The sequence below is a fragment of the Triturus cristatus genome, chromosome 4_2, assembly GCF_964204655.1.
Source record: "Triturus cristatus chromosome 4_2, aTriCri1.1, whole genome shotgun sequence".
Lineage (NCBI taxonomy): Eukaryota > Metazoa > Chordata > Amphibia > Caudata > Salamandridae > Triturus > Triturus cristatus.
The window spans coordinates 247767847-247790100 of NC_140586.1; the positions used below are offsets into that span (position 1 = coordinate 247767847).

At 45.9% G+C, this 22254-nt stretch overlaps 1 protein-coding gene across 1 annotated transcript in view; it reads left to right on the forward strand.

Moving 5' to 3' along the window:
• Positions 1-22254, forward strand: part of LOC146833564 (cytochrome P450 2D6-like) — a 413996-nt gene that overhangs the window by 271645 nt on the left and 120097 nt on the right. The window contains exons 3-4 of the mRNA XM_085601419.1: positions 9191-9343; positions 19714-19874. Of these exons, the coding sequence (XP_085457545.1) occupies positions 9191-9343; positions 19714-19874 (314 nt within the window). The remainder of the gene's footprint in view (positions 1-9190; positions 9344-19713; positions 19875-22254) is intronic.

Sequence of the window (22254 nt, forward strand, 5' to 3'; positions counted from 1 at the left end):
ACTCACCGCCCACTACAACACAAACATGATATCCATTCTAGATCAAGTAGCCCCCTTAAAACTAAAAAAAACAGGAACATCCCATCCAGATCTTGGTTCAACACAGACATTAACAACGAAAGAAGACAAGTAAGAGCTGCAGAAAGACTATGGAGGAGCAACCCCTCCTCAAACCTACTTGAACAACTCAAAGCAGCCCGAAGGAAATACAAAAAACACATCAGCAACGAAAAATCCACCTTCTTCTGCGCCGCCCTGGACAACGCAAAAAACAGGCCCAACGAACTGTTCAAAATAATCAGACAACAAACCTCCAAATCCCCGGAATCCTCCCTACAGGCCTCCAAAGACTTGTGTGAAAACTTCGCCAACTTCTTCGAAGAGAAAATCACCAAGATTGAGCTCTCACTGAACAGCAACGTCAACCTCGTCTGCAAAAACCTGCCTCCAGTGACAGTAGATAGCTAGCCCAAGCACCACACAAAAATCTGGAAGTCCTTCAACCCCATCCCAGAAACCGAGATCCTCAAACTGATCTCCACCTCCAAACCAGCCTCTCACGTCCTTGACCCGATTCCCACCAAACTGACCAAAAAAACAGAGTCTCTCCATAGCCCCGTTCTGGTGCAAGATCATTAACAGCTCCCTGAGAACCGGCATCATACCTGAATGCCTAAAAGTTGGCCAAGTCACGCCACTACTAAAAAAAACAGGCCTTGACTCCAAGGAACTGAATAACTTCAGACCCGTCTCCAATCTCCCACTCCTATCCAAAATCCTGGAAAAATGCGTCCTCCTACAACCTACGCAGCACATGGATAACATCAACCTTCTTGACCCCCACCAATCGGGTTTCAGAAAAGGCTACAGCACCGAGACCGCGATCACAGACGACATCCACAAATCCCTCGATACCGACCAATGCTGCCTCCTCATCCTCCTAGACCTATCGGCAGCCTTTGACACGGTTGATCACCAACTTCTCATCAAGGCTTTACAAGTAAGGGTAGGAGCTGATGGGGTGGTCCTACGCTGGTTCTCCTCCTCCTTACACAGCTGCTCACAATGGATAAAAAAAAAAAGCTTTTCCTCCGACCTACACCCTGTCAACAGGGGCGTCCCCCAAGGTTCAGTGCTCTCACCTCAACTGTTCAACATATACATGGAACCCCTCACCACCCTACTCAAAAATGCTAACATACCTTTCCACCTCAATGCAGATGACACCCAATCTTGAATCCTCCTCCATAAATGACATTCACAGACTAAATGTCACTCTAAAAGAAATCCAACATTGGCTGTCACTTAACCACTTAAAACTCAACCAAGACAAAACTGAAATTCTTCTCATCTCCAAATAAAGAGGAGAACCCTCATATTTCAGACTGGCTAAAAGCTTTAGATGCTCTCAACAGCAACCACACTCTGACCCACTCCACTAAATCATTAGGAATTACCCTAGACTCAAAACTCAACATGGCCAATCACATCAAGAACTCCGCAAAGAGTGCCTTCGTCAACCTGAAGTTACTTAACAAAATAAAACCATTCATCCCAACAAACAACCTCAAACAAGCCACCCAATCACAGGTGCTATCCAGACTTGACTATAGGAATGCCACCCTCACTGGTACAACAAAATCTCACCAAGCCCCCCTCAAAACTACTCTCAACGCAGCAGCTAGAATGGTCACTGGAATCAGGAAATACGAACCTCAGGAGCTCCAGCACCCTACTACTCATCCCCATGAAAACACGCAAACAAAAAACTGCTGCACAGTCCTTCGCCGGAAACGCACCCAAAATCTGGAACGCCATCCCAGTCGGTATCTAGACTATCCCGTCCTTCACAAAATTTAAAAAAAACAACCTAAAGTCCTTTTCCTCAACCGCTCCCTCCCGAATGGATAGCCGCCATCAAAACGCTATCCCCTGCTCGTTGTCTCTTCCTGACATTGTAGCTCTAAAATTTACCTCCTGCCTGCTATTTGACCCCCAGCTGCTCCTCCCCCCCTTAATTGTACCAACCCCAAGACAACGTGCACTCTATGAGGTTATCTCAGGGCTCACGTACTACCTCAATGCTGCTTAACACACTTGGACTGCTGAACTTATATGTTGAATATTGCTTATTGTATGAATTTTGCTCAATAACTGTTGTGAAGCGCTCCGATACCCTCGGGTCAGGCTAGCGCTATATAGAACTCCTTAATAAATAGATACACACTATTTTCTTTTAGGTCTCGCCTAGCGATGCAGCACAAATGCGCTGCCATCGCTTTGCGAGGCATGCAGTATACACTGGAAGCTCCGCCCACACTCTGCCCATTGGCTTTGGCCTTAAATGCTGCCTTCCGATTGGTTTGAGGCTTGTTAGTCCCTCCTCAGTCATCATTTGTATCCTTCCACGGCTACTGGCCCCTTTACTCCTAACACTATTTTCTTCCCTGTCTCCCCCTCAGCCCCCTCCCCGCCCCTCCCTCAGTCTGTGACTTCTCACCACCCACCTCCTCACTCCCGTTCATATCTTTTTGTGTCTTCAATGCAATAGGACTCGTGTAAAACACAACCTGCTTTGTTTACATTTAGCTCACCGTGCGTGATTTGACTTTCTAAGCAGCCGTACAATCGAGCCGGTGCTGTTTGTGTCTTCAATGCAATAGGACTCGTGTAAATCACGACGTGCTTTGTTTACGTTTAGCGCAGCCTGCCACTGGTCCGGCTCCCTGTTGCTGTCTCAAGCCGTGGGGGAGGCTGGCCAATTATCATCGATAAAGAAGGACCCGGGAGGGCAGCCTATTGTTTAGCACCTTTGCCACCGCGCCCCCCCATTGCAGTCAAATGGCGCCCCTGCTGAGAGACCGGAGGCAAAAGAGTCGACCTCCGAACAATCAGCCAGTGTCGCCAGTCCGCTGAGGCAGCCGTGACCCAAAACGCCTGCTCCGAAAATCCTCACATGTTAAGTAATTTGAGGACTGGCTCCAGGAGAGCAGTGGTGGCTGGTGACATTTGAAAGTGGTGAGGCGTAAAATTATTGCCGTACTGCCCTGCGGCGAGCGAGAGTAGCGAGCGAGTTCGAACAACCTTTGAAAAAGAGATTGGATAAATGGTGCATTTTCAAGCAAATTTGAGGAAGAAGGAAAGTTAATAGAGCAATACGAGCACTTAGAATATCTGCCCCCATCCATGACTTTCTGAACCATGACAGCTTGTTTCAAATCTGCCTGCACCCACCGCATGGTTAAGTAGGCAGCTGTCACAATCCCATGTGCAGTCATATTTTTTTTTCATTTCCCAAGGTTATGGCATAACCTTGGGAAATGAAAGAAAATATGACTGCTCTGCTATGGTAAAATTGATAAAAAATTCCACACAATAAAAATAACAGAATACGCGATCAAGCCTAGCTAACAAGCACAGACAGATGTTTCTAGATTGCATTATGTCTGAGAAACAAGGCACAGCAGGAGAACTTTGACCTTCCAAAATAAAATGTTATGAATTTAGGTAATAATTTGCCTTCGTGACTAGCATACACGGTACAGTGCAAAAGTTAACAAAGCGCTGGGCAAAAAGAGTCTCAAGTCGCACACATCCGTCCAACATCTTAAAAGGTAAAATCATTTAATGCAGAATGCAGCGAATAAAATAACATTTTAATATCTAACATGCAGTTCTAGGTACTCGTCAGTGCACTGCCCAATGTACTTTACTGCTTTCCACACGAACCACTAAGATCTATCGCTCTGTTCAAACTCACCCTCCATGTTATTGCAACAGCGGAAATCTCTGGCAAGCCACAAACAAATGTATTCTAAGCACAGCAGCTCTTCAGTTAGAAGCATAAAATAGCACTATATTTTTAACATCTCGACAGTCTAAAACCTTATATAAAAGGTAAAAATATACGTTGGGGTGAGAAAGAGATGCATGAGGGTGCAAGGGGTGGAGGGGCTGAGGGTTGTCACCTGGAGTGACTAGGGATGCACGCTGAGTCACTCAAGTTCTCACCGCCTACTGTGTTATGGGATTACATATTATTATTACAGGGAGGGGCAGTGCTTTTTGATTTTGGAAGTTCTTTTTTTGTGCCTTTAAATCATTTGGACAGCAGTAGATGAGAAAGGCAGAAGGGTGTCTGCACACGAGCTTTTCAATAATTTCTATCCAGGACAGCAGCATTTTTCCCCATATGTGACATTGGGATATTACCTTTACCTGCTCGTGAAGAGATGCACGACTTTGAGCTATAACTGTACATATGATAATGTAGCTTTCACTAAGGGCTTTTTATGTTTGTGTAGTAATATTATTGTACCTTTTCTAGACCATCGAAGTTGTAGTGTATCTGAGAGTGTACTAAAGTGCCTTCGAAAGATAATCCCCATAGGTAATGCACAGAAGTGTTTAATGACGCCAACTCCTTGTTCTATTGCGCTGACACATGCAAACACTGTAATAGACCCTAACTGCGTGTTCCTCCTCCTATCACCAGAGTACATTAGCAACCCTTGACTGCATCAGTCCGACGCAAAACGTGTAATGTCTGCTCTCCACTTCGCATTTACAACTGGCCTGTCCTCGGCATTTTGACAAAGCAGCAATAATTCAAAAACACGAAGGCACACAGACCTTACCAGAACTGACAATCATTCACACCAGTTAATGGCCGCCTTACCAGTCAGTCAGGTCCTATGTGTATGCCGTTTTGACAGAATATGCTGCGCTGCATTGGTAAATGGAAACACAGTGAACGCCATGCTTACCCACTTCACCTTTGGAATGTAATACAATTATTTCTTGCAGGCTTTTTGCGCCTGATTACAGACACTAGACAGGGAATTAACACATAGTTGAAAATGATTGACGAGACACCACAGATATAAAGAAGTGACGTTCATTTCACGTCTATATGACTTCACTGGAGACAGATAATCACAAAAGCAGCCCGAACAAAGAAAAACAGTGTTGCCTGTGGTTGCAGTCAGGTAAATGATGATTGCATTTTTACTCTAATGTTTAAATTTCACTGAAATTATGTCTGGCGTGCCTTTCAATTACGGGTTGATTACGTATTTGTGACTTTCCTTGTTTGCACTTATGGCTCTGTACTTGAGCCCCACCCCCTCTCACCGCATAAGCTTCACCTAACTGAATATCTACCTCAATTTAAATGAAAACACCAGGACATGTTTCTTTACTAAAGAGGAGGCGTCCAACCTGCATCCCAGAGCGCCCTCCACCATTTTACTGCTGCCCTCCAACAAATGAAGTGTTAAAGGGTGGGGGCGAACTATGCCCATAGTTTTAGCATATTATGTTTGTGAGGGATTAATGATGGGGGCGGGGGCGTGTGGAAGGCGGGAGAGACTACATTTGAAAACGTTTTCTGGATAAACTGATTTAAGCAGCTGTTCCTGCGTCACGTGTTTCTCGCCAGAGCTGGTACTTTCTTATTGTGCGGTCCTGTTTTAAAAGGGTGTCAGTCTTCCTCGTTGCCTGCATGCTCGAGGGAGGAAGGGGGGGGGGGGGGGTCGCGGGTGGAGAATAAAACAATTAAAGACAGTAAAAGTTACCTGAGTGCCTGGTACCGCCTCTGCTGCTGGCCGGTCACGCTGTACTGGTGCAGCGGCAGCTCAGCTGGGTCCGCGTGTTCCTGCTGCAGGAACCGGAAGCAGCCAACTTCCCTCCCCTATGCAAGCCAATCGTCGTGATTGTAGGCCCAGCAGGAAAGCGCCCCAGCCGGGACAGTTTGTCTGGATTGAGAACAAGGGAGAGTGGACGGTCCTGCTCGAGGGCAGGGGGGGGGAGTGGCTTACTCACTGTTGTGGGTACTGATCGTTTGGTCGGCCCTGGAGCCGACCAAACGATCAGTACCCACAACAGTGGGTAAGCCACACCGCCCTGCCCTCGAGCAGCACCACCCACCCGCCCGCCCCCAACCAGGCACAGAGGCACAGAGGCACTTCTGCTTTCACGCAATGCGAGAAGGCAGAAACATAAATGGTAGTTTTTGCCATTTATGTTTCTGCCTTCTCGCACCGCGAGAAAACAGTGAGGCGACGCCCCCACGCCCAAATGGGGGAGCCGCCACTGCAGGAGAGGTTAGAGTGGTGGATTCACTTGGATGCAATCTTGCCCCGCATATTATGCCTCAGAGTAAAGTTGATTGATTGATTGAAACATAGACTAGGAATATGATGGAATTGAGAAATATGAAAAATATAATACCAGTAAGAACATCCATTGGTGCGCTGCGAATTGACTTTTCAATAGCACATCGGCAGCATTTTTGCTCACTGTTATCTCTGATATGCTTATGATGCTATGTCTGTGCCCTGGGATCTCTCCATATCACCAATCATTTTTACTTCTGGAACCCTAATTTTGTGAATCAACAACATCTGAAATGTTTTTTCATACGCGGTGATGTCTCCCTGTCTACAGAACACATTGGCTTTCTTGCAAGGGCAAGGTGTTTGAAAACAGTGCGAGGCCAGATGATTGTAGAGGGCCCCTTTACAGTCCATGGGGGGAGGTGTGGAGGCTAAGATTTTGTTAGCCCACTGACGCATTGGTGTAACTTGGAACAGCATGTATGCTGTGTTCATTGCACATTATTCCTCTGTGGTGTCACCCAACACAGAATTGATGGCAGAAGATTTACACACATATTTGAGTAAGCACTTATTCTGTGACTTAATAACACACTCAGCAAAGACCTCCACATGCGATATTTAGCAGTATAAACTCACAATTACTGCGTCGTTCATAACAAGCTGCTTAGATTACAGAATGCTTGGGGTGCTGTACTGTACAGAGCTACCAGTGCAAGTTTTAATTCTGAAGTTTGTAGAATGGGTTCCATGACCCCACTGTGCAAAATGTAAGAGCGTTTACAGTTTAGAACATTATTTAAACTGCGCAATTTCTCGTATGGCTTGGAGTTCAAGCCGCTCATGCATATAGATGACTTAAATCCATACAAACAGAAAACTCTGGAGGTGTTAAAGCCAGACCTAAATGTCGTTGCCAATGCTTGTTCAACGTTGACATTCCAGGTTAGCCCGATCTCAAACCATTACAAGTTTTGCTGATCATATTTGTTTCGCAGATCATATTTCAAGTTCGGCTCGTGTCTTTCTCGAGTACAGAACCCGCTTCTGTTTCAGTCTAGCTATTGCTCATGATGAGTTTCAGTTTCATACCACACTGTTCTTTACCTCCACATTCCTCTGCTGCTCCACATCCCTGACAAAGTAACACAAGCATTTGCAGAGCTAGCTGGTCAGACTTACGCTGCCAGCCTTTTGACTTTGTCAATGCATTAGCTTTGTCAATGCATATTGGTTTTTGTAAAACTTTATTGTTTGGGACAAACAGTTACCTTAACCCCTTTCCATGGCGCCCCACTGAGAACAAATGCTCTTTTCATCTGGTTATAGTAGTTGTGTAAGGCTAAATGAGAAGAGTTAATATAACACCCAGGATAATGTGCTGCATGGCTAAATACGTTTAAGATCCTAAAGGCGAGACCGTTGCATTGCAAATGCTTGTTTCTCTGGGCCATGGTCCATGTTTCCTTTCACAATAACAGCCTCAGTGTGGTTATCTACTTCCCACAGGTAGTACAATAGTCTTTTTTGTTAACATTTTAATTCCTGTACTTTGCCCTTTTCATTTTTATACCGCCCAGTGTTGCTGCTGGTCATGACTTATTCTTTGTGCTCCTCTATCAGATAATTTACTGAAGTTAGTTATAGTCATTTTCCTCAAAACTGACTTTCATGGTATATTGCTTGCAGTTTACTCTTGGCTCCTTCGCTTGAAATATTACCTTTGGAGCAGAATGAAGTGAACCTGATGGGAACAAATGTTTAAAGGAAAAACCGCAGGCGACCTGTCAAGAAGATCCCAAACACATATTTGTAATTCCTTTCGTGGTTTGTCACAGTCAAACAAGGCAGTTTTTCAGGCTCAACTAAAGCAGTTATCCTTAATTTTAGAGTGAAGAGGTTAATGCTTATTTTTTTAAACAATAATACAACTTGGGGTTCAGATTTTCAATTTATAGGACTGCCAGTGTTGCTGCCGAATGCTCTGGTTGCACCAGAGCCGCTTAATTAGGGCTTCCTAAAAATTAGTGCAGATGCTGTCACCTGCAACCACTGACACAAAGAAAGCACTTCAAGAAACTTTTCGTATAGATTTACAAATGCATGCAACTGTGATAAAACATAAAAGGGCATATTTATTAAGAAAGCACGCAGCGCAGCAAGTCACCTTGCTGCGCTGCATTATAGGGAAAGGGCAGGAAGGCATCCTACTTAACCATTTACGGTTCGTTCCTGACATTTCTCAGTGCTGGCGCATAACAAGCTGCCTACTGTCAAAGCAGGTACCCTTGCACCATGGTGAAAGGGTGCCTGCTTTGTAGGCAGGACACCTTCCTGCAGAAAAACATTCCCCTGAGGCATTTTCCTCTTTCTATGTGTGTTGCAGAATTCCTCCCTGGGGCAGAGTAAAGCAGTACAGCATTTCGCGCTGCATTGTGTGGCTCTAGATTCATCAAACCGTGCAGGTCACACAAGGAGGCCTTGCATGGCTTGATGAATCAAACTTAAGAGTTGTGTCGCATTTGCGCACTGGTGCATGGTACAAAGGTGATGCAAATCTTTAATAAATATGCCAAAATCATAAGGCCCTTCCTAGCTATGATTCAGGGTTATTAGTTGCCAGAAAAGGTAGGTAAAATACATGTTGTTCCATTGTGATCACACCTGAATTTCAATATGCATATCCTGTTTTTGGTGTAAGTGGAATGATAACAGTACTTAGGATTTTCAGAATAATCCTCTTTGTTCGGTGTTTTATCTAACAATGAAATCAAATCTATAAAATAGTAATTTCAAGTGTTTTCTTTTTTTAATGAAACTATACTACTTCTGCTCTTTTTCATGCCTTTTAAAATCTTCACCTCTCCCCGTTGACAAAAATTACATGCAATTGGCTTTTTTCAATGCCTCATTTTGTCCATTATGACCCTAACTTTCATTTTAGGGAATAAATAAGATTTACATTTGTTTATTCCCATATTTTTCTCATTAATGTGTTCCTTTATTTAATTGTCGTATTTTATTTCATATGACTGCTCTTATGTTGAGTATGTTGTTTTGTTTTCATTCTACAGGAGTGGTGTTTGCAAGATATGGTCAGTCGTGGAAGGATGTTAGGAGGTTTTCACTCTCCACTCTGAGAGACTTTGGGCTGGGAAAAAAGTCCCTGGCGGAGAGAGTGACGGAAGAGGCTGGATTTCTCTGCTCTGCATTCAAGTCCAAGGGTGGTAAGCTTCTACCAGTGAAGAGCATCACACTTTCCAGCAAAGCAGTTGGCAGCATGTCTCCCTGTGGTAGAAGATTGTTGCAGGGATGCAATTGGACATCACCAGCAAATGTAACTCTTAACTGTGGCATCACAACCTCAGATTTACAGATAGCAGTAACAGTTGCAGGGAAGAACCCAAACAGGTCTCTCCCAGACTAGTGTTTTATTTCTGCATTTTCATCCTCCTTACCACCAGCCCATCAGCATTAAAAATGAGGATGTTATGGGAACAAGAGATAAACAAAACCCAACTCTTCCCCTTTTCTAGCCCCTTAGCGTCATCTTATTTACCCCAGAGTAAGTGGGGTGAGGACAAGAGTGAAAATATTTCCTCTCCCTCTCACCTCACAACATAGTAACAAAGGGAGTAAAAGTGAGGCAAAGATGAGCCTAGCTATGCCACCATTAGAAGACCGTGAAGTGCAGATAAGATGGAAGGCCTCGACAGTTTCAGCTTCTTCTTTTGCACTTATGCTGCACCAAATAAAGAACAGCCCCATTACTGAGAGTTCCTCTTTCCCTAGTACTGCAGTGGTCCTGCAGAACCTGCTACCATTCCACCATGGGATGCACCAGAGTGGCTCTCAATCTCAGTACTTCTCCCCGAGTTAGAGTGTCAAAGGGTGAAGTTCTGGAGACAGAGCTAAACTAAGCTCTACTCTGCCTGTCATTATCGCAGGTACTGGCATGGTCTACTGCTCACGGTCCATAGTCATTGATTGGGAACAGAAGGAAAAACGTGGGCGAATGAGGCTATACATAGGCATCTGAGGTTCCACTATGAATAGAAGACTGTGCTTAGGCATTTGAGGTAGCTCCTGTGCATAAATTGCACTATATTTGTATAACCCTGTATAATCTTTGCATAAGTCTGCATATGTGCAAAGGTACCTGGTTAAAGCGACTACAATAGACATAATACGCTATTACAAATAACTGTGTCGATAATATGCGGCTATACTTAGGAAAAAGAGTGTGTACATGTACATATATGATGGCCGTGTCTATATATGATTGTTGTGCCTGTGCATTTGAGACTGTCGCTGGGTATTGAAGGCTGAGTGTGAGGCTGAAACTGTCTATTTACTATATGATGGTGTACTTGAGCACATAAGGCTCTATTTGGTATTGTATGTTTGTGTCTAGTACATGATGGTTGTAACTAGCCTAAGTAGTTGCGTCCCTAGCATGTCAAGAATGCACCCCAAGAGCATCATGGTAGCAACCTCCTATAGGGCTGCTCACTAAAGTATCTTATTATATGCTTTACAAAATGTGGTTTTCCTTTCATAATTGTGCAAAAATAAGTCATTTTTCCATTTATGATTTAACTTCCCATGCTAATATGAGGCTCAAAGATTATGGGAATATGCATCCTGTAATGAGACTGGGGAAAAGGGTCATGTACATTTCCTGAGATGCCAATATAATGGGACAAGGGGCATAGGACTAGTGACATCACTTAAACTTCTGGATTATGGTGAATTAACATCCTTGGATTATTGTATCTAAAATCATGGCAGTACAGTTTGATCTATTTATTCAGTAATACAGACTTGAGCATTACGAGATCCATACTCTAATGGGTTTCTACTTTGCCTGTGCCTCTAGTAGCAGACCATCCTGCTCTGTGCTTAAATATTGCCATAGCAGGAAGAGCAATGGAGAGCTCACATAACCTATTGCATCAAACAACCCAATTTCCTTCATGGGGCCTCATTAAGAGCTCTCTTGATTTAGATGCAGATATATTGGGTGAGGAGTGGGATTGTGGTTGGTATTCCCACTCCTATATCTGGAGATTACAAGCTATTTCCAACAGGATTGGGAGTAATGCGCGCACTGGAAACCACATCCATTTGGTCTATAATGTCAGATCAATTCATCAACAAACCTCCAACTGATATCTTAGATGATTTGGGAAGTAAAACCACTAACACAGTCAAACAACTGGTTCCCAACAGTAGGCACAGTTGCAAAGGAATCACTTATGGCGCCCCTCAGCAAAGCTTAAATGCAGATTCCCTGAAGGCACAGACATAGCCACCTGCCTCTTGGTAATCCTGAAGTATGTGAGCACAGGCCATAGCAGCCGCTGACCTGGTGGCCTGTCAAGCCACCCACTACACTGAATCTGCCTCTAAGTCCCCACTCCCTTGACCCACATTAGCAGGAGGCTTTATGAGTAACTAAGCAATGGAGAGCAGGCCACTAATGCACTTCACACATAAACATAGGGATCCACCCACGGGTATAGTATGTCAGGAACCTCCCGTTTACACAATATGTATCCCACAGTCGTGGAGAATACACATCAGTAGTTTAAATACCCCTCACACACCAAAAGGGCCCTGTGTGAGGGGTATTTAAACTACTGATGTGTATTCTCCACGACTGTGGGATACATATTGTGTAAACGGGAGGTTCCTGACATACTATACCCGTGGGTGGATCCCTATGTTTATGTACGCTTGACTGGGAGGAAGTATCCACCTCCACCACTCGCTGAGTGGTACCTCTCTACTCCCCTCTTTGTTTCTTTTCCACTAATGCACTTCTCCAGTCATGTGGTAATGACAGCAGTTAAAGGAACTTGGTAATTGTAGGGTACTAGTGATGACACTGAATTGTTGGAGCGATTTGCTCTACAGTGTGCCACTCTGGAAACTCAACAACTAGTAATTTGAGGCTAGCCCATTCACTGCTGATTCTCTCTATCTCACCTCTGTTGGCTTCCTCCTCTGGCCTGGGTTGCTCTGGTTTGCTTTGATAAGCAAATTTTAAGTAATGAATTAGAATCCAATTGTGGAAACAGGCAGCAAGCCATTTTCCTATCAATAATCTTGCATATATCGGGGTGGTGTAGTGGGCAAAAGAACGATGGATTTAACCCAGATCTCTTGACTGGGGGAGAATGTATGCATTGTCAGCATTCCGTCCATCATTTGTTTGTTGTAACGCTTTTCACCCTAAGTGGGATGGGTATTCCCAGACGTGGGACCCGTGCTCACTACGCCACTGGAGTCAAGCTATCCTGGCTGATGACGGCTGATAGCCAGAAACCGGTCCTAGGATGCTTGATTCCGGTCCAGGGAAGACATGGCTTGGCAGTTCGGGCTGGACTGTTCCCATGAGGCACAGGGTCAAGACTGATTTGCATATGGCCATGTCTAAACTGGGGTGGTGTAGTGGGCAAAAGAACGATGGATTTAACCCAGATCTCTTGACTGGGGTAGAATGTCTGCATTGTCAGCATTCCGTCCATCATTTGTTTGTTGTAACGCTTTTCGCCCTAAGTGGGGTGGGTATTCCCAGACGTGGGACCCGTGCTCACTACGCCACTGGAGTCAAGCTATCCTGGCTGATGACGGCTGATAGCCAGAAACCGGTCCTAGGATGCTTGATTCCGGTCCAGGGAAGACATGGCTTGGCAGTTCGGGCTGGACTGTTCCCATGAGGCACAGGGTCAAGACTGATTTGCATATAGCCATGTCTAAACTGGGGTGGTGTAGTGGGCAAAAGAACGATGGATTTAACCCAGATCTCTTGACTGGGGGAGAATGTCTGCATTGTCAGCATTCCGTCCATCATTTGTTTGTTGTAACGCTTTTCGCCCTAAGTGGGATGGGTATTCCCAGACGTGGGACCCGTGCTCACTACGCCACTGGAGTCAAGCTATCCTGGCTGATGACGGCTGATAGCCAGAAACCGGTCCTAGGATGCTTGATTCCGGTCCAGGGAAGACATGGCTTGGCAGTTCGGGCTGGACTGTTCCCATGAGGCACAGGGTCAAGACTGATTTGCATATGGCCATGTCTAAACGGGGGTGGTGTAGTGGGCAAAAGAACGATGGATTTAACCCAGATCTCTTGACTGGGGTAGAATGTCTGCATTGTCAGCATTCCGTCCATCATTTGTTTGTTGTAACGCTTTTCGCCCTAAGTGGGGTGGGTATTCCCAGACGTGGGACCCGTGCTCACTACGCCACTGGAGTCAAGCTATCCTGGCTGATGACGGCTGATAGCCAGAAACCGGTCCTAGGATGCTTGATTCCGGTCCAGGGAAGACATGGCTTGGCAGTTCGGGCTGGACTGTTCCCATGAGGCACAGGGTCAAGACTGATTTGCATATAGCCATGTCTAAACTGGGGTGGTGTAGTGGGCAAAAGAACGATGGATTTAACCCAGATCTCTTGACTGGGGGAGAATGTCTGCATTGTCAGCATTCCGTCCATCATTTGTTTGTTGTAACGCTTTTCGCCCTAAGTGGGATGGGTATTCCCAGACGTGGGACCCGTGCTCACTACGCCACTGGAGTCAAGCTATCCTGGCTGATGACGGCTGATAGCCAGAAACCGGTCCTAGGATGCTTGATTCCGGTCCAGGGAAGACATGGCTTGGCAGTTCGGGCTGGACTGTTCCCATGAGGCACAGGGTCAAGACTGATTTGCATATGGCCATGTCTAAACTGGGGTGGTGTAGTGGGCAAAAGAACGATGGATTTAACCCAGATCTCTTGACTGGGGGAGAATGTCTGCATTGTCAGCATTCTGTCCATCATTTGTTTGTTGTAACGCTTTTCGCCCTAAGTGGGATGGGTATTCCCAGACGTGGGACCCGTGCTCACTACGCCACTGGAGTCAAGCTATCCTGGCTGATGACGGCTGATAGCCAGAAACCGGTCCTAGGATGCTTGATTCCGGTCCAGGGAAGACATGGCTTGGCAGTTCGGGCTGGACTGTTCCCATGAGGCACAGGGTCAAGACTGATTTGCATATGGCCATGTCTAAACTGGGGTGGTGTAGTGGGCAAAAGAACGATGGATTTAACCCAGATCTCTTGACTGGGGGAGAATGTCTGCATTGTCAGCATTCCGTCCATCATTTGTTTGTTGTAACGCTTTTCGCCCTAAGTGGGATGGGTATTCCCAGACGTGGGACCCGTGCTCACTACGCCACTGGAGTCAAGCTATCCTGGCTGATGACGGCTGATAGCCAGAAACCGGTCCTAGGATGCTTGATTCCGGTCCAGGGAAGACATGGCTTGGCAGTTCGGGCTGGACTGTTCCCATGAGGCACAGGGTCAAGACTGATTTGCATATGGCCATGTCTAAACTGGGGTGGTGTAGTGGGCAAAAGAACGATGGATTTAACCCAGATCTCTTGACTGGGGGAGAATGTCTGCATTGTCAGCATTCCGTCCATCATTTGTTTGTTGTAACGCTTTTCGCCCTAAGTGGGATGGGTATTCCCAGACGTGGGACCCGTGCTCACTACGCCACTGGAGTCAAGCTATCCTGGCTGATGACGGCTGATAGCCAGAAACCGGTCCTAGGATGCTTGATTCCGGTCCAGGGAAGACATGGCTTGGCAGTTCGGGCTGGACTGTTCCCATGAGGCACAGGGTCAAGACTGATTTGCATATGGCCATGTCTAAACTGGGGTGGTGTAGTGGGCAACAGAACGATGGATTTAACCCAGATCTCTTGACTGGGGGAGAATGTCTGCATTGTCAGCATTCCGTCCATCATTTGTTTGTTGTAACGCTTTTCGCCCTAAGTGGGATGGGTATTCCCAGACGTGGGACCCGTGCTCACTACGCCACTGGAGTCAAGCTATCCTGGCTGATGACGGCTGATAGCCAGAAACCGGTCCTAGGATGCTTGATTCCGGTCCAGGGAAGACATGGCTTGGCAGTTCGGGCTGGACTGTTCCCATGAGGCACAGGGTCAAGACTGATTTGCATATGGCCATGTCTAAACTGGGGTGGTGTAGTGGGCAAAAGAACGATGGATTTAACCCAGATCTCTTGACTGGGGGAGAATGTCTGCATTGTCAGCATTCCGTCCATCATTTGTTTGTTGTAACGCTTTTCGCCCTAAGTGGGATGGGTATTCCCAGACGTGGGACCCGTGCTCACTACGCCACTGGAGTCAAGCTATCCTGGCTGATGACGGCTGATAGCCAGAAACCGGTCCTAGGATGCTTGATTCCGGTCCAGGGACGACATGGCTTGGCAGTTCGGGCTGGACTGTTCCCATGAGGCACAGGGTCAAGACTGATTTGCATATGGCCATGTCTAAACTGGGGTGGTGTAGTGGGCAAAAGAACGATGGATTTAACCCAGATCTCTTGACTGGGGGAGAATGTCTGCATTGTCAGCATTCCGTCCATCATTTGTTTGTTGTAACGCTTTTCGCCCTAAGTGGGATGGGTATTCCCAGACGTGGGACCCGTGCTCACTACGCCACTGGAGTCAAGCTATCCTGGCTGATGACGGCTGATAGCCAGAAACCGGTCCTAGGATGCTTGATTCCGGTCCAGGGAAGACATGGCTTGGCAGTTCGGGCTGGACTGTTCCCATGAGGCACAGGGTCAAGACTGATTTGCATATGGCCATGTCTAAACTGGGGTGGTGTAGTGGGCAAAAGAACGATGGATTTAACCCAGATCTCTTGACTGGGGGAGAATGTCTGCATTGTCAGCATTCCGTCCATCATTTGTTTGTTGTAACGCTTTTCGCCCTAAGTGGGATGGGTATTCCCAGACGTGGGACCCGTGCTCACTACGCCACTGGAGTCAAGCTATCCTGGCTGATGACGGCTGATAGCCAGAAACCGGTCCTAGGATGCTTGATTCTGGTCCAGGGAAGACATGGCTTGGCAGTTCGGGCTGGACTGTTCCCATGAGGCACAGGGTCAAGACTGATTTGCATATGGCCATGTCTAAACTGGGGTGGTGTAGTGGGCAAAAGAACGATGGATTTAACCCAGATCTCTTGACTGGGGGAGAATGTCTGCATTGTCAGCATTCCGTCCATCATTTGTTTGTTGTAACGCTTTTCGCCCTAAGTGGGATGGGTATTCCCAGACGTGGGACCCGTGCTCACTACGCCACTGGAGTCAAGCTATCCTGGCTGATGACGGCTGATAGCCTGAAACCGGTCCTAGGATGCTTGATTCTGGTCCAGGGAAGACATGGCTTGGCAGTTCGGGCTGGACTGTTCCCATGAGGCACAGGGTCAAGACTGATTTGCATATGGCCATGTCTAAACTGGGGTGGTGTAGTGGGCAAAAGAACGATGGATTTAACCCAGATCTCTTGACTGGGGGAGAATGTCTGCATTGTCAGCATTCCGTCCATCATTTGTTTGTTGTAACGCTTTTCGCCCTAAGTGGGATGGGTATTCCCAGACGTGGGACCCGTGCTCACTACGCCACTGGAGTCAAGCTATCCTGGCTGATGACGGCTGATAGCCAGAAACCGGTCCTAGGATGCTTGATTCCGGTCCAGGGAAGACATGGCTTGGCAGTTCGGGCTGGACTGTTCCCATGAGGCACAGGGTCAAGACTGATTTGCATATGGCCATGTCTAAACTGGGGTGGTGTAGTGGGCAAAAGAACGATGGATTTAACCCAGATCTCTTGACTGGGGGAGAATGTCTGCATTGTCAGCATTCCGTCCATCATTTGTTTGTTGTAACGCTTTTCGCCCTAAGTGGGATGGGTATTCCCAGACGTGGGACCCGTGCTCACTACGCCACTGGAGTCAAGCTATCCTGGCTGATGACGGCTGATAGCCAGAAACCGCTCCTAGGATGCTTGATTCCGGTCCAGGGAAGACATGGCTTGGCAGTTCGGGCTGGACTGTTCCCATGAGGCACAGGGTCAAGACTGATTTGCATATGGCCATGTCTAAACTGGGGTGGTGTAGTGGGCAACAGAACGATGGATTTAACCCAGATCTCTTGACTGGGGGAGAATGTCTGCATTGTCAGCATTCCGTCCATCATTTGTTTGTTGTAACGCTTTTCGCCCTAAGTGGGATGGGTATTCCCAGACGTGGGACCCGTGCTCACTACGCCACTGGAGTCAAGCTATCCTGGCTGATGACGGCTGATAGCCAGAAACCGGTCCTAGGATGCTTGATTCCGGTCCAGGGAAGACATGGCTTGGCAGTTCGGGCTGGACTGTTCCCATGAGGCACAGGGTCAAGACTGATTTGCATATGGCCATGTCTAAACTGGGGTGGTGTAGTGGGCAAAAGAACGATGGATTTAACCCAGATCTCTTGACTGGGGGAGAATGTCTGCATTGTCAGCATTCCGTCCATCATTTGTTTGTTGTAACGCTTTTCGCCCTAAGTGGGATGGGTATTCCCAGACGTAAGACCCGTGCTCACTACGCCACTGGAGTCAAGCTATCCTGGCTGATGACGGCTGATAGCCAGAAACCGGTCCTAGGATGCTTGATTCCGGTCCAGGGAAGACATGGCTTGGCAGTTCGGGCTGGACTGTTCCCATGAGGCACAGGGTCAAGACTGATTTGCATATGGCCATGTCTAAACTGGGGTGGTGTAGTGGGCAAAAGAACGATGGATTTAACCCAGATCTCTTGACTGGGGGAGAATGTCTGCATTGTCAGCATTCCGTCCATCATTTGTTTGTTGTAACGCTTTTCGCCCTAAGTGGGATGGGTATTCCCAGACGTGGGACCCGTGCTCACTACGCCACTGGAGTCAAGCTATCCTGGCTGATGACGGCTGATAGCCAGAAACCGGTCCTAGGATGCTTGATTCCGGTCCAGGGAAGACATGGCTTGGCAGTTCGGGCTGGACTGTTCCCATGAGGCACAGGGTCAAGACTGATTTGCATATGGCCATGTCTAAACTGGGGTGGTGTAGTGGGCAAAAGAACGATGGATTTAACCCAGATCTCTTGACTGGGGGAGAATGTCTGCATTGTCAGCATTCCGTCCATCATTTGTTTGTTGTAACGCTTTTCGCCCTAAGTGGGATGGGTATTCCCAGACGTGGGACCCGTGCTCACTACGCCACTGGAGTCAAGCTATCCTGGCTGATGACGGCTGATAGCCAGAAACCGGTCCTAGGATGCTTGATTCCGGTCCAGGGAAGACATGGCTTGGCAGTTCGGGCTGGACTGTTCCCATGAGGCACAGGGTCAAGACTGATTTGCATATGGCCATGTCTAAACTGGGGTGGTGTAGTGGGCAAAAGAACGATGGATTTAACCCAGATCTCTTGACTGGGGGAGAATGTCTGCATTGTCAGCATTCCGTCCATCATTTGTTTGTTGTAACGCTTTTCGCCCTAAGTGGGATGGGTATTCCCAGACGTGGGACCCGTGCTCACTACGCCACTGGAGTCAAGCTATCCTGGCTGATGACGGCTGATAGCCAGAAACCGGTCCTAGGATGCTTGATTCCGGTCCAGGGAAGACATGGCTTGGCAGTTCGGGCTGGACTGTTCCCATGAGGCACAGGGTCAGGACTGATTTGCATATGGCCATGTCTAAACTGGGGTGGTGTAGTGGGCAAAAGAACGATGGATTTAACCCAGATCTCTTGACTGGGGGAGAATGTCTGCATTGTCAGCATTCCGTCCATCATTTGTTTGTTGTATCAATAATATAAGGGACACAAGATGAAAAGAAGCAAAGTGATTATGTCCATGATCACGCAATTTGATGGACTGGGAAATGTGGGATTCAAAGTTGGCCTCCATATCTTGACTCTATAATTTAGCCACTGGTCCTCATTACATTATCGGTTCCACCCTTGTTTGATTCCTTTAAAGGAAAGGCACCTAAATCTTACCAAGCCATCTGATATGAGTGTGGTAAACCTGTGGTCTGGACCATTATTGTTCTGGACACAGCTTCCTATGTTTGTAATGTTTTTATTAAAATAAATTATGTGCGATTAATTTCTTTCATATAGTCACATAAATGTAATTCATGAGCTCATTGGAAGAATGATACAAGAGTACTATTTGAAGTAATGTAACAAAAGTTAAACTTTGCTCCTTAATCACAATGTAGTGGGCAGTGTACTTTTAAATGCACGATTTTGTCTTATTTGAAAAGAATTGTGAGAAGAAAATCCCTTAAAGGCCCTTTCATGTAGCTTGACTCCGACACCTCTTATGACTCTTTCAATTCTGCACGGTCAATTTATTAAATGGATATTTTGAATTTTAGAATCCAGTTTTAAATTCTCAGGGTCTCTCTCAAGATCTTCTCAGGTCTAAAGTCAAAATCACTATGTTCATTCACGCACAGGTCTGCCGACTGGGCTGCCCATCCATGTTCCATATTTTGTAAAGCCAGGGATGTTTGTAAATGGTCCTTAGTTTATAAGCTGAGGGCTTCCTGTACATATCCATTCCGAGATAGCCCTGAGCTGGTGGTTCATGTCTCTTTAAAAATGGAGCTTAGACAAGATTGACCAGATCTTTGGTTATCAGAATCTCTTTTGAACCTTTAGCTCCATAACTGCATTTGATGTTGGTACTCCTGTGCTCTCTCTTTGCAGGCCGTCCATTTGACCCACATTTCATGATAAACAATGCTGTGAGCAATGTGATCTGCTCCATCATTTTTGGGGATCGCTTCGAGTATGATGACAAACATTTCCAGATGGTGCTGAAACTATTTGAGGATATGATAAGCTCTGGCAGTGATATACTTTTGCAGGTAAGTCAGGATTATTATAACAGCACCCATTACTAGGTATTCTGCAGCAGTAGAGTAACTTTGGTTTTAATTACTATTATTTTATTAATTTTATAACAATCGTTTTGCCAAAAAGAACGATTATGGGTTTTGTTTATGTAACTGTAGACTAACAGAATGGCAAAATAACTTAAAGAAACAAATATCCTTCATTCTGCTTTTGTTCTAGTATTCTGTATGTGCCATTAGCAATAACCAAAAATACCCAGGGCTCAGGATGTCTGCAACTCCATATTGAATCTTATATGTCCTATTGAGTCACTCTTAAAAATGCAAGTATCCAGACCAAACTTGTTTTGATACATTCCCTGAACTGAAGATTTCCCCTGGAAGCCATTCAATTGTAAACCATTACCCACAATATTTATTAGTGTACCTGGCTTTCACCTCTAAAAAGTATGATTGCTAATATTTTGAATTACGACTGTTTTCTCTCAGGTAATATGCAGGAGAAATCAAACACAACATTGTGGTTTTTACATTGTGGCTGGAAGTAAACAACAATGAGTTTGCCTGGAGAAATTCATCAAAGTATGGATCCATATAATCTTTCAATTTCCTCTAGACATTGCTTTCTGTTATATCTGTGACCCAAGAAGTATTTGGGGGAAAAAGTGCAACACATGACCTTTAATTAATTAATATAAACTACTATCAGTAGAGTGCCCTTTCCCAATGTTTTTGAAAAGAAAGGGTGACTATAAAGACAAGACATCTCTCAGATTCGAAAAATGGGGAAACTTTTGAAGGACCAGAAAGCTACTGTCGATATTTTGGACATAAAAGCTGCTTTCACAGCTCTTAGATGCTTGTTCGACGTGAGCCACAGGCAGTCAGAGACCACTTGTTTTTAATTTCCCCTTGTGTTTAATTTCTAAAATTGGGGCTATTACTTCATGTAAGGAAAATTGTTTATTATATGGTGTGGTTGTGTGACATTACTGTGTAATAAACTTACAAACCCTTCTTGGGTCCTGTGAGTTTCGTTTGCAAAACTTTAGGTCAAACCTGGATAGATGTGGCTTCGAGCTGTCAGGCTTTGTCAAAGGAACAAGTGCAAAGCAATTAGAAGAACAAACACTGTTGAATAAAAAAGAGATAGTCTGACAAAAGAGAGGGGGGGACTGGGAGCGAAAAAAGGTCCAGTGTTGTTGCTCCAACACAAAGTATAATCCAAAAGGGGGGGGGTCACTGTTCCTGGAGAAGAAAGGGGGAGTGGGAGAGTTCTAGGGTATAGATAGGAGAGTCAGTAAGACTCTTACTTGATGCCCTCACACATCCCAAGGGATGTCAAGCTTCATCATAGGGCGGGTGCTCCTTGTCGGGCCAGCGTCCTGGCAGAAGAAAGGACGGGTGGGTGCACCCACACGAAGCGACTGCCTAACTTCTGTGGCGGTCCTGCACCCTTTCGCCTTGACCCAGAGGGCATTTCCCCCATGCAGATGAGTTTGGATTACTCAAGATAGGATTCAATAGGTGCCCCACCCCACTTTAGGGAGGGCCGCTACACACTTCCACTTACATATTATTCTTTTTTCTAGTCTTAAAGAAGGACCAAGGATCTCTGTCAGAGACCGATAGGGGTGGGAAACATGTTGACCCATTAAACTTAAAACTATTTCCACTTATGTTCACATCTGACTACCTTGGGTCATTATAACACTCTAGTAGCACCAACCAGCTTGTTTGTTCATTTTGGCAGAGGAATCCACCTATTAAATTGACACAGCATCGATTTCCTCTAGTAAATTTTAGATTCACTCACTTCTTTATGAGCACTGCCTCCCACACATCATACAGCGAGAAACTTAAACCATCACTGCTAAAGTGACCCTTCGGGGAACCTGTAGGGCATTGCAGCGCTGGCCCAATGAGGAGCAACCGCCCTATGATGAAGCATGACATCCCTTGGGATGTGTTAGGGCTTCAAGTAAGAGTCTCGCCTACTCTACTGTCGATACCCTAGACCTCCCCCCTCCCCATTTCTTCTTCAGGAACAGTGACCCGTCTTTTTGGTGTCAAAAAAATAAATACAACACATAGAAAATACGACACCAATTTATAAAAGTAGCTGTATTATTATAAATTACTAGACACCAAAATTAACAACATCCACTAAATGGTTCCAGGGATATAAATTACTAAGCAAATAATAAATAACTGTTTTTCATTCTAATTGAAAACAAGCATTGGATACTAACGCTGTTTGCGGTGGCTTGGAAAACTTTAGAATACTTTTTAAAAGTTGTGTTCAGGTATTTCGGTCAGCTTTGGGTGACCAACTCTGACAGGGAGCAAGTAACATGGACCAATGAGGCTAGGCAGGGCAGTTATCTACCAA